We start from the raw sequence: 13,754 nt of genomic DNA, 5'->3' as shown, positions 1-13,754 counted from the left end.
TGTGAATTCAACAGCAAGTCAAGGCTGAGTAATGAACAACAGACTCCAGCAGCACTCTGAGAGGGACAGAGCCTGAGTCTGGACAGACAACTCACTCAGAGAGAGACGGGACAGACAACTCACTCAGAGAGAGACAGAGCCTGAGACGGGAGAGACAACTAACTCAGAGAGGGACAGAGCCTGAGACTGGACAGACAACTCACTCAGAGAGAGACAGAGCCTGAGACGGGAGAGACAACTCACTCAGAGAGAGACAGAGCCTGAGACGGGAGAGACAACTCACTCAGAGAGAGACAGAGCCTGAGACTGGACAGACAACTCACTCAGAGAGGGACAGAGCCTGAGACTGGACAGACAACTCACTCAGAGAGAGACAGAGCCTGAGACTAGACTGACAACTCACTCAGAGAGAGACAGAGCCGGAGACTGGACTGACAACTCACTCAGAGAGAGACAGAGCCTGAGACGTGAGAGACAACTCACTCAGAGAGAGACAGAGCCTGAGACTGGACAGACAACTCACTCAGAGAGAGACAGAGCCTGAGACTGGACTGACAACTCACTCAGAGAGAGACAGAGCCTGAGACTGGACTGACAACTCACTCAGAGAGAGACAGAGCCTGAGACTGGACTGACAACTCACTCAGAGAGAGACAGAGCCTGAGACGGGAGAGACAACTCACTCAGAGAGAGATGGGACTGACAACTCACTCAGAGAGAGATGGGACTGACAACTTACTCAGAGAGAGACAGAGCCTGAAACGGGAGAGACAACTCACTCAGAGAGGGACAGAGCCTGAGACGGGAGAGACAACTCACTCAGAGAGAGACAGAGCCTGAGACTGGACAGACAACTCACTCAGAGAGAGACAGAGCCTGAGACTGGACAGACCACTCACTCAGAGAGAGACAGAGTTTGAGACGGGAGAGACAACTCACTCAGAGAGAGACAGAGCCTGAGACTGGACAGACAACTCACTCAGAGAGAGACGACCTGAGATGGACTGACAACTCACTCAGAGAGAGACAGAGCCTGAGACGGACTGACAACTCACTCAGAGAGAGACAGAGCCTGAGACGGGAGAGACAACTCACTCAGAGAGAGACAGAGCCTGAGACTGGACAGACAACTCACTCAGAGAGAGACAGAGCCTGAGACTGGACTGACAACTCACTCAGAGAGAGACAGAGCCTGAGACTGGACAGACAACTCACTCAGAGAGAGACAGAGCCTGAGACTGGACAGACAACTCACTCAGAGAGAGACAGAGCCTGAGACTGGACAGACAACTCACTCAGAGAGAGACAGAGCCTGAGACGGGACAGACAACTCACTCAGAGAGAGACAGAGCCTGAGACTGGACAGACAACTCACTCAGAGAGAGACAGAGCCTGAGACTGGACAGACAACTCACTCAGAGAGAGACAGAGCCTGAGACTGGACTGACAACTCACTCAGAGAGAGACAGAGCCTGAGACTGGACTGACAACTCACTCAGAGAGAGACAGAGCCTGAGACTGGACTGACCACTCACTCAGAGAGAGACAGAGTCTGAGACGGGAGAGACAACTCACTCAGAGAGAGACAGAGCCTGAGACGGGAGAGAGGGACAGAATGGTGTGTATGTGTGTGTAATGGGACTAACAGCTCACTCAGAGGGCGACAGATGACATGACACACACACACACACACTATTAGAGATCCACTGGTTTAACCAGCACATCTTAACACACTGGTCACATGCCCCAGCAACCATGACGCGTTTGTGTTTGTTTATGTGCAGTGTATCTGTGGCTATCGCCTCTTCATTGTTCCGTAGGCTACTGTGATCGATAGTCTAGGCTCTCTATTAAAACCATGAGTTTATAATGCCTCCTTAATCTACTATCTAAATGATGATCCACCAGCCACCAGAGCAGTTACTGGCCATTCATATTCATTTGAAAGAAATCTGATATATATATATAATATATATATATTTTTCTTTTTATTTAACCTTTATTTAACCAGGCACGTCAGTTAAGAACAAATTCTTATTTATAATGACGGCCTACTCCCGGTCAAACCCGGACGACGCTGGGCCAATTGTGCGCCGCCTTTATGGGACTCCCAATCACGGCCGGATGTGATACAGCCTGGATTCAAACCAGGGACTGTAGTAACACCTCTTGCACTGAGATGCAGTGCCTCAGACCTCTGCGCCACTCGAGGAGCCCTGATAACAGCAACATTAAATCTGGAATCCTTAACGGTGAAACTGCCACCGCCGTTTCATCAAGAAAACAAAACCAAATAACATCGGCGGTGGGGCAGAGAGTTGGTACTGTTTCCCTTTACAGCGGATTCCACTTTCAAGCTAAATCTATCGGTGAACCAGAAAACACATTAGAGCTGTTGTAGCCTACTGTCACACACACACTCACACACACACCACACACACACACACACACACACACACACACACACCACACACACACACACACACACACACACACACACACACACACACACACACACACACACACACACACACACCCGTAAACAATGCAAACCGCACCGCCAAAGGCCGAAACAATAGAATGACGGCCATCTTGACTGTGTCACTCTACCTCTGTAGCCAGAACCCTTTGCCTGAGGAAAACCTTTCACCTAATGGGCTTGAACATGACAGAACATGAACAGAACTTACCTTCTTGGCTTTCTTAGTGGGCTCATAGTCCATCCCTGTAGTAGGCCGTGGTGTGTGTGATAAGTGGTGTCTCCCTGTGAGCTGCGGGCTGGTTTTGGGCTACGGGCTGACGGCTGGGATGTGTTTGTGTGTTCCTGGCACTCAACAAAGACCTCAGGAGCACAGGAGAGTCGTAGGAAGCCCACTTCCTGTTAGACAGGAAACTCCACCAGAGTCTGATAATAAACTAACAAAGACAGAGAGACAAACGCATGCACACCAACACACACACACACACACACACACCACCCACACCACACACACACACACACACACACACACACACACACACACACACACACACACACACACACACACACACACACACACACACACACACACCGCCTGACCTGATAACAGAGGAATAAACACACACAAGCACATATGCATGCCTTCATGCTAATTAAGACACACACAGCACACACACACTGTATACACACTGCACTCTGCACACACACACACACACTGCACACACACTGTACACACTGTACACACTGTACACACTGTACACACTGTACACACTGTACACACACACACACACACACTGCATTCAGACACAGTAGTATATACACAGTCATCTATTCTAGCAAACAAGAACACACCACAGAACAAATCAAATCAAATCAAATCAAATGTATTTATAAAGTCCTTCTTACATCAGCTGATATCTCAAAGTGCTGTACAGAAACCCAGCCTAAAACCCCAAACAGCAAGCAATGCAGGTGTAGAAGCCCGGAACAGAACACACACCACAGAACACACCACAGAACACACCACAGAACACACACAGAACACACCACAGAACCCACCACAGAACACACCACAGAACACAGTTACACCACAGAACACACCACAGAACACACTTACACCACAGAACACACCACAGAACCCACACAGAACCTACACAGAACACACCACAGAACACACACAGAACACACACAGAACACACCACAGAACACACCACAGAACACACACAGAACACACCACAGAACCCACCACAGAACACACCACAGAACACACACAGAACACACCACAGAACACACCACAGAACACACACAGAACACACCACAGAACCCACCACAGAACACACCACAGAACACACACAGAACACACCACAGAACCCACCACAGAACACACCACAGAACACAGTTACACCACAGAACACACCACAGAACACACTTACACCACAGAACACACCACAGAACACACCACAGAACCCACACAGAACCTACACAGAACACACCACAGAACACACACAGAACACACACAGAACACACCACAGAACACACCACAGAACACACACAGAACACACCACAGAACACACCACAGAACACACCACAGAACCCTCCACAGAACACACCACAGAACACACCACAGAACCCACCACAGAACACACTTACACCACAGAACACACCACAGAACACACTTACACCACAGAACACACCACAGAACCCACACAGAACCTACACAGAACACACCACAGAACACACCACAGAACACACACAGAACACACCACAGAACACACCACAGAACACACCACAGAACACACTTACACCACAGAACACACCACAGAACACACTTACACCACAGAACACACCACAGAACCCACACAGAACCCACACAGAACACACCACAGAACACACACAGAACACACACAGAACACACCACAGAACACACCACAGAACACACCACAGAACACAACACAGAACACACTTACACCACAGAACACACCACAGAACACACTTACACCACAGAACACACCACAGAACCCACACAGAACACACACAGAACACACACAGAACACACACAGAACACACCACAGAACACACCACAGAACACACCACAGAACACACCACAGAACACAACACAGAACACACTTACACCACAGAACACACCACAGAACACACTTACACCACAGAACACACCACAGAACCCACACAGAACCCACACAGAACACACCACAGAACACACACAGAACACACACAGAACACACCACAGAACACACCACAGAACACACCACAGAACACACCACAGAACACACTTATACCACAGAACACACCACAGAACACACCACAGAACACACTTACACCACAGAACACACTTACACCACAGAACACACCACAGAACACACCACAGAACACTCCACAGAACACACCACAGAACACACCACAGAACACACCACAGAACACACTTACACCACAGAACACACCACAGAACACACTTACACCACAGAACACACCACAGAACACACCACAGAACACACCACAGAACACACTTACACCACAGAACACACACCACAGAACACACCACAGAACACACACAGAACACACACAGAACACAACACAGAACACACTTACACCACAGAACACACCACAGAACACACCACAGAACACACTTACACCACAGAACACACCACAGAACACACCACAGAACACACACAGAACACACCACAGAACACACAACACACCACAGAACACACTTACACCACAGAACACACACAGAACACACCACAGAACACACTTACACCACAGAACCCACCACAGAACACAAGACAGAACATAAACATACACTAAACTCCCCTTTACTCAGTAATATCCCCCAAGATGGACCAATAAGGTGACAGTTCTCACCACCAGAGGTCAGTGCGAGACAGTGTGAGGGGCGGAGCATGACATGCCAGTGACTCTTTCAGTATCTTATCCACAGGAGGCTGCTGAAAGGAGGACGGCTCATAACAACGGCTGGAACGGAACGAATGGAAAGGCATCAAACACATGGAAACCATGGAAACCATTCCTCTCCACCCATTAACATGAGCCCGTCCTCCCCAATTAAGGCACCACCAACCTCCTGTGATCTTTATGTACTACTGTCTGTAGGACAGGAGGGGGGAGGACAAGACAAAGTCAATGGAACCCTATTCCCTATATATAGTGCACTACTTTAGACCAGAGCCCTATGGTACCCTATTCCCTATATAGTGCACTACTTTAGACCAGAGCCCTATGGCACCCTATTCCCTATATAGTGCACTACTTTAGACCAGAGCCCTATGGCACCCTATTCCCTATATAGTGCACTACTTTAGACCAGAGCCCTAGCCCAGGGTAGAATCCTATCAGACCAAGGCCAGGGTAGTATTCAGTTGACACAAAATTTAAGAAAACAGTCAAATGGAGGTATTATCTGAAGTGTCTGAGGTTTCTATTGAAAAACGTTTGGCTCCTACTATGTGCCCTAATGAATACACCCTTGCGCAGTATGCTTTGCAGCTCTCTACACATGACTGGTGTCCATTTTAGGACATTCTCAGGCATCAGACATCCATTACCAAATGTTTCTGATGCCAGGCAACGTACTAATATGGACACCATACATCTCCACTTACTGTACTGCTCTTCTGTCATCCACAGGAACAATGTGTGTGTGTGTGTGCGTGTGGAGGAGTGTTGTTAACCCCTGGCCACAGCGCCTGGCGCCAGACAAGTGGAACTAATAGCAGGTCATCTTCCCTCTGGAGAGGAACGCCGAGGAGATAGAGAAGGAGAGGGAGGGGGAGAAGGAGAGGACGGAGAGAGAGAGGCGAGAGAGAGAAGGGGAGGGAAGGAGAGAAGGAGAGAAGGGAGAGAAAGAAAGAGAGGGAGAGAAGGAGAGGAGGGAGAGAGAGAAGGAGAGAGGAGAGAGAGAGAGAAGTGGAGGGAGGAAGAGAAGGACAGGAGGGAGAGAGAGAAGGAGGGTAGGGAGAGAGAGAAGGAGAGAGGGAGAGAGAGATGGAGAGAGAGATGAGAGAGAGTAGGAGATGGAGTTGAGATTGAGAGAGAAGGAGAGGGAGATGAAAGAGAGAAAGAGAGGAGAGGGAGGGAAAGAGAGAGGCAGATGAGAGAGAGAGAGAGAGAGAGAGAGAGAGAGAGAGAGAGAGAAAGAGAGGAGAGGGAGGGAGGGAGAGAGAGAAAAGGAGAGGGAGATGAGAGAGAGTAGGAGGGGGAGAGAGAAGGAGAGGGATATGAGAGAGAGGAGAGAGAGAGAGAGAGGAGAGGGAGTTGAGATTGAGAGAGAAAGAGAGGAGAGGGAGGGAGGGAGAGAGAGAGAAGGAGAGGGAGATGAGAGAGAGAAAAGAGAGAGAGAGGAGAGGGAGGGAGAGAGAGAGAAGGAGAGGGAGATGAGAGAGAGAAAAGAGAGAGAGGAGAGAGAAGGAGAGGGAAAGAGAGAGAGAGAGAAGGAGAGGGAGTTGACAGAGAGAAGGAGAGGGAGATGAGAGAGAGAGGAGAGGGAGAGAAGGAGAGGGAGTTGATAGAGAGAAGGAGAGGGAGATGAGAGAGAGAGGAGAGGGAGAGAAGGAGAGGGAGTTGAGAGAGAGAGGAGAGGGAGTTGAGATTGAGAGAGAAGGAGAGGGAGGGAGAGAGAGAAGGAGAGGGAGGGAGAGAGAGATGAGAGAGAGTAGGAGAGGGAGATGAGAGAGAGTAGGAGAGGGAGATGAGAGAGAGAGAAGGAGAGGGAGATGAGAGAGAGTAGGAGAGGGAGATGAGAGAGAGAGAAGGAGAGGGAGATGAGAGAGAGTAGGAGAGGGAGATGAGAGAGAGAGAAGGAGAGGGAGATGAGAGAAAGAGAAGGAGAGGGAGTTGAGAGAGAGAGAAAGAGGAGAGGGAGGGAGGGAGAGAGAGAAGGAGAGGAAGTTGAGGGAGGGAGGGACGGAGGGAGGGAGGGAGGGAGGGAGGGAGGGAGGGAGGGAGGGAGGGAGAGAGAGAGAAGGAGAGGGAGTTGAGAGAGAGAGAAGGAGAGGGAGATGAGAGAAAGAGAAGGAGAGGGAGTTGAGAGAGAGAGAAAGAGAGGAGAGGGAGTTGAGAGAGAGAGAAAGAGGAGAGGGAGGGAGGGGAGAGAGAGAAAGAGAGGGAGGGAGGGAGGGAGGGAGGTAGGGAGGGAGGGAGGGAGGGAGAGAGAAGGAGAGGGAGTTGAGAGAGAGAGAGAGAAGGAGAGGGAGATGAGAGAAAGAGAAGGAGAGGGAGTTGAGAGAGAGAGAGAAAGAGAGGAGAGGGAGGGAGGGAGAGAGAGAAGGAGAGGAAGTTGAGAGAGAGAGAGAGAGAGAGAGAGAGAGAGAGAGAGAGAGAGAGAGAGAGAAAGAGAGGAGGAGATGGAGTTGAGAGAGAGAAGGAGAGGGAGGGAGTGAGAGTGTGTGTGTAATTAATGGCAGCTCGCCCCTGAGGAGAGGTGTAGCATCCCTCTGCTTGTAGTTACCACGCCGACGCAGACCAAGGGACCTACCTAACGATCTCCCTGCAGTTACTAAGGCAACCGCAGGAAAAGAGGGCATATTCGTCTTCGTGTGGCTCCTATTTTCTTGCTGTTTTCTCTCTTTCTTGTTTTTTTTTACTTGGTAGCATTTGAACTTGAGCATGACATATATCTCTCTCTCAGTGTTCTGTATCTCTGGAGTCAGCAAGTTACAGACAGACAGACAGACAGACAGACAGACAGACAGACAGACAGACAGACAGACAGACAGACAGACAGACAGACAGACAGACAGACAGACAGACAGACAGACAGAGCAAGAGAGACAGACAGACATACAGAGCGAGACAGACAGACAGACAGACAGACAGACAGACAGACAGACAGACATGCACACTCTCTATCGCTCTCAACCCCTTCTCTCCCTTTCCCTCTCTCACTCTCGCTCCCCCTCTCTCTCACTCCCCCTCTCGCTCCCCCTCTCCCTCTCACTCTCGCTCCCCCTCTCTCTCACTCCCCCTCTCGCTCCCCCTCTCCCTCTCACTCTCGCTCCCCCTCTCTCTCACTCCCCCTCTCGCTCCCCCTCTCGCTCCCCCTCTCCCTTTCTCTCTCGCCCCCCCTCTTTTCCTCTGAAATATCAAAATTCCTCAAAATCCTCATAGGACCTCTGAGAAACCAGAAGGTCCCATGTGAGGCTGAGTGTGAGTGTGCTGTGTATGCGACTGGTTTGATCAGAGCCTCCGCATCTCATTCCCATGGCCTGTTTGTCACTGACTTGATTTCTGTTGTTTTGATAAAAAGACATAAAAAGCTGGAAGTTCCAGGTCTCCTCAATCAACTCTCAGACACCGAGTAACAACAAAGAGAGAGTCGTTTTAGGAGAGAGAGTCGTTTTAGGAGAGAGAGTCGTTTTAGGAGAGAGAGTCGTTTTAGGAGAGAGTCATTTTACGGGATTTTGGTGCTTTGATTTTCTCTCTCTGGAGTCTATAGATTCAGTCCTGGTTTTGCTGGAGTCTGTAGATTCAGTCCTGGTTTTGCTGGAGTCTGTAGATTCGGTCCTGGTTTTGCTGGAGTCTGTAGATTCGGTCCTGGTTTTGCTGGAGTCTGTAGATTCGGTCCTGGTTTTGCTGGAGTCTGTAGATACGGTCCTGGTTTTGCTGGATTTGTAGATTCGGTCCTGGTTTTGCTGGAGTCTGTAGATACGGTCCTGGTTTTGCTGGATTCTGTAGATACAATCCTGGTTTTGCTGTTGTCTGTAGATTCGGTCCTGGTTTTGCTGGAGTCAATAGATTCGGTCCTGGTTTTGCTGGAGTCTGTAGATTCGGTCCTGGTTTTGCTGGAGTCTGTAGATACGGTCCTGGTTTTGCTGGAGTCTGTAGATTCGGTCCTGGTTTTGCTGGATTAGAACTAAAGATTTTAGACACTTCAAACAAAACATAGGGGAACACTCCCATTCTCAGATTGCTCTGTCTCCACGTGCTGAAAGACAAATCAGACTGCAGATTTCTCCAAACTCGTTTCATAAAAGCAAAGATCACATTGTTCATTAGAGATGTGTAACAGTATTGAGGACTTTGATCACCCCACCAGTGTTAATGTTAGAATCAACCCAGACATTACCAAACGTGACACTAATACTGAGACATAAACTACACATCCAGATTTTCTGTGAATATCACAGTAAATTAAATACTTTGACTATTAAAACACCATCTCTGTGTTCCTGTTGATCTGAAAATATGTCCCACACAATATAAGGGGTAGATATTTTTACATTTACATTTTAATCATTTAGCAGAGACTCTTATCCAGAGCGACTTACAGTAGTGAATGCATACATTTATTTTTTGTATTCCCCCTCGTACTGGTCCCCCGTGGGAATCAAACCCACAACCCTGGCTTTGCAAACACCATGCTCTACCAACTGAGCCAAACGGGACCTCCCACATTGGACATCAGGGGTAGACATCAGGGGTGGATATCAGGGGTGGATATCAGGGGTGGATATCAGGGGTGATTATCAGGGGTGGATATCAGGAGTAGACATCAGGGGTAGACATCAGGGGTAGACATCAGGGGTGGACATCAGGGGAGGATATCAGGGGTGGATATCAGGGGTAGATATCAGGGGTAGATATCAGGGGTGTATATCAGGGGTGGATATCAGGGGTAAATATCAGGGGTAAATATCAGGGGTAGATATCAGGAGTAGATATCAGGGGTGGACATCAGGGGTGGATATCAGGGGTGGACATCAGGGGTAGACATCAGGGGTGGATATCAGGGGTGGATATCAGGGGTGGATATCAGGGGTAGATATCAGGGGTGGATATCAGGGGTGGACATCAGGGGTAGACATCAGGGGTGGATATCAGGAGTAGACATCAGGGATAGACATCAGGGGTAGACATCAGCGGTGGATATCAGGGGTGGATATCAGGGGTGGATATCAGGGGTAGATATCAGGGGTAGATATCAGGGGTGGATATCAGGGGTGGATATCAGGGGTGGATATCAGGCGTAAATATCAGGGGTAGATATCAGGAGTAGATATCAGGGGTGGACATCAGGGGTGGATATCAGGGGTAAATATCAGGGGTAGATATCAGGGGTGGAACTCAGGGGTGGACATCAGGGGTAGATATCAGGGGTGGATATCAGGGGTGATCAAAATCACAAATTGGAATATCAGATACTGGTCATTGAACAAAACATGTATCAGTGTTACAACAGATGTGGAAGAGGAGGAGGAAGAGGAAGAGGAGGAGGAAGAGGAGGATGAGGAGGAGGATGAGGAGGAGGAAGTGTAGGAAGAGGAGGATGAGGAGGATGAGGAGGAGGATGAGGAGAAGGAGGAGGAGGAGGAAGAGGAGGAGGAGGAGGAAGAGGAGGAGGAGGAGGAGGAGGAAGATGAGGAAGAGGAGGTGGAGGAAGAGGAGGAAGAGGATGAAGAGGAGGAAGAGGAGGAGGAGGAAGAGGAGGAGGAAGAGGAGGAGGAGGAAGATGAGGAAGAGGAGGAGCAGGAGGAGGAGGAGGAAGAGGAGGAAGAGGAGGAGCAGGAGGAGGAGGAGGAGGAGGAGGAAGAGGAGGAGGAGCAGGAGGAGGAGGAGAATGCTTCTACAAAAAAACATTCGTTAATGAACAGAAAAACTGTCCAGTTCTGTGTTGTCTTTTCAGTCAGTTTAATACAGTATTTTCAGTCAGTTTAATACAGTATTTTCAGTCAGTTTAATACAGTATTTTCAGTCAGTTTAATACAGTATTTTCAGTCAGTTTAATACAGTATTTTCAATCAGTTTAATACAGTATTTTCAATCAGTTTAATACAGTATTTTCAATCAGTTTAATACAGTATATTCAGTCAGTTTAATACAGTATTTTCAGTCAGTTTAATACAGTATTTTCAGTCAGTTTAATACAGTATATTCAGTCAGTTTAATACAGTATTTTCAGTCAGTTTAATACCGTTTAATACAGTATTTTCAGTCAGTATTAATACAGTATTTTCAGTCAGTTTAATACAGTATATTCTACATTTGTATCACAGCTTTTAGTGTTTTCTTCTTTAAATATATATTTTATCTGCTCATTATCTGTTATTGATAAGAGAAGCATCCTTACCAAAAGACCGATAAAACACACACACACACACACACACACACACACACACACACACACACACACACACACACACACACACACACACACACACACACACAAATCTCTAATATCTACAGTAAATATCATGAAGAAAAGAACCATATATATGATTACACTTTGATAAGAAACATTACAGAGACCACTGAGTGGGTAAACAAGATAAAAATAAAATAAATTATTCAATATTGGTAATAGATGATTGGATTTGCTAAACCGAACCTCCCATCACAGAAGCAAGTCATCAACACACCCTGTTATTTATACATGAGCATCAGTGTCAACAACCACATCTTCATCACCATCATCATCACCATCATCCTCCTCATCATCATCACCATCATCATCCTCATCCTCCTCATCCTCATCATCACCATCATCCTCATCCTCCTCATCCTCATCATCATCATCCTCATCATCCTCATCACCATCATCCTCATCATCATTATCATCATCATCATCATCACCATCATCCACATCATCATCCTCATCATCATCATCCTCCTCATCCTCCTCATCCTCATCACCATCATCACCATCCTCATCACCATCATCATCATCACCATCATCACAATCACCATCATCATCCTCATCATCATCACCATCACCATCATCCTCATCCTCATCATCACAATCATCCTCACCATCATCATCCTCATCACCATCATCATCCTCATCATCACCATCCTCCTCATCCTCCTCATTATCATCACCATCATCACCATCATCATCCTCATCGTCATCATCCTCATCACCCTCATCCTCCTCATCCTCATCACCATCATCACCATCCTCATCACCATCATCATCATCACCATCATCACAATCACCATCATCATCCTCATCATCATAATCTTCATCACCATCATCATCCTCATCATCACCATCCTCATCATCATCCTCACCATCATCCTCATCATCATCACCATCATCACCATCATCCTCATCATCATAATCTTCATCATCATCCTCATCATCATCCCCATCATCATCACCATCATCCTCATCGTCATCCTCATCCTCATCATCACAATCATCCTCACCATCATCATCATCCTCATCACCATCATCCTCACCATCATCATCCTCATCATCACCATCATCACCATCCTCATCACCATCATCCTCATCATCATAATCGTCATCATCATCATCATCATCATCACCATCTTCCTCATCACCATCATCATAATCACCATCATCACCATCCTCATCACCATCATCATCATCACCATCATCACAATCACCATCATCATCCTCATCATCATTACCATCACCATCATCCTCATCCTCATCATCACAATCATCCTCACCATCATCATCCTCCTCACCATCATCACCATACTCATCATCATCCTCACCATCATCCTCATCATCATCATCATCATCACCATCATCCTCATCACCATCATCCTCATCATCATAATCTTCATCACCATCATCATCCTCATCATCACCATCCTCACCATCATCATCCTCACCATCATCCTCATCATCACCATCACCATCACCATCCTCACCATCATCATCTTCATCACCATCATCATCCTTCTCATCTTCATCCTCATCACTACAGTCCCTTATCATTGATATGGTGATGTTACCGGTTTCCCTCAGTGCTGGGAGACCCATGTCCCAGCGAAGCCCCCCTTTCGATTCTGGGTCTGTTTCAATACACAGGGATGAGTCAGCATTTTGAAGGCTGGAAGTTCTGTGTCTCCTGTGGTGCCCGGTTAGATCACTTTTTAGTTAGATGACCTTTGACCTGTCACCTCTGACCTCGGATTGGCTCCTGCAATACACACAGGAAGTGTTACCCGGCGACTGGTCATACACAGGTACACTTACTGACGCGTCTGATGCCCAGGGTACACCTGACCTGTAACTCCTGACAGCTGTCTTACACCAGGACAAAGTCCTCCAGACAGTAGTACCGCATCTGGCCTCCTCCGCTCTCCTCAGTCCCCTGGTCTCCCACTTCCTACAGAGGGAGCAGGGTCTGTCGGGTGGACTGTTGGCTCCAAGCACCCTTTCATTTACTTACACAAGAGGATAAGAGTTGAGGAATATGGTTCTCTCCCTGCACCTGGTTGGTGGAGCCCCCTGCTGGTGTGGTGGAGGTAGCGCAGCTACATTACA

At 47.9% G+C, this 13,754-nt stretch overlaps 1 protein-coding gene across 1 annotated transcript in view; it reads right to left on the bottom strand.

Moving 5' to 3' along the window:
- The window catches only part of ccm2l (CCM2 like scaffold protein), a 49,424-nt gene extending 46,601 nt beyond the window's left edge, over positions 1–2,823 (bottom strand). The window contains exon 1 of the mRNA XM_082959681.1: positions 2,691–2,823. Within this exon, the coding sequence (XP_082815807.1) occupies positions 2,691–2,723 (33 nt within the window). The 5' untranslated portion in view covers positions 2,724–2,823. The remainder of the gene's footprint in view (positions 1–2,690) is intronic.
- Positions 2,824–13,754: the final 10,931 nt, after the last annotated feature.

This window comes from Salmo salar, chromosome 13, assembly GCF_965601325.2.
Source record: "Salmo salar chromosome 13, fSalSal1, whole genome shotgun sequence".
NCBI lineage: Eukaryota > Metazoa > Chordata > Actinopteri > Salmoniformes > Salmonidae > Salmo > Salmo salar.
Note: the sequence above shows the minus strand (reverse complement) of the source record. Positions and strands in the feature narration are given on the sequence as shown.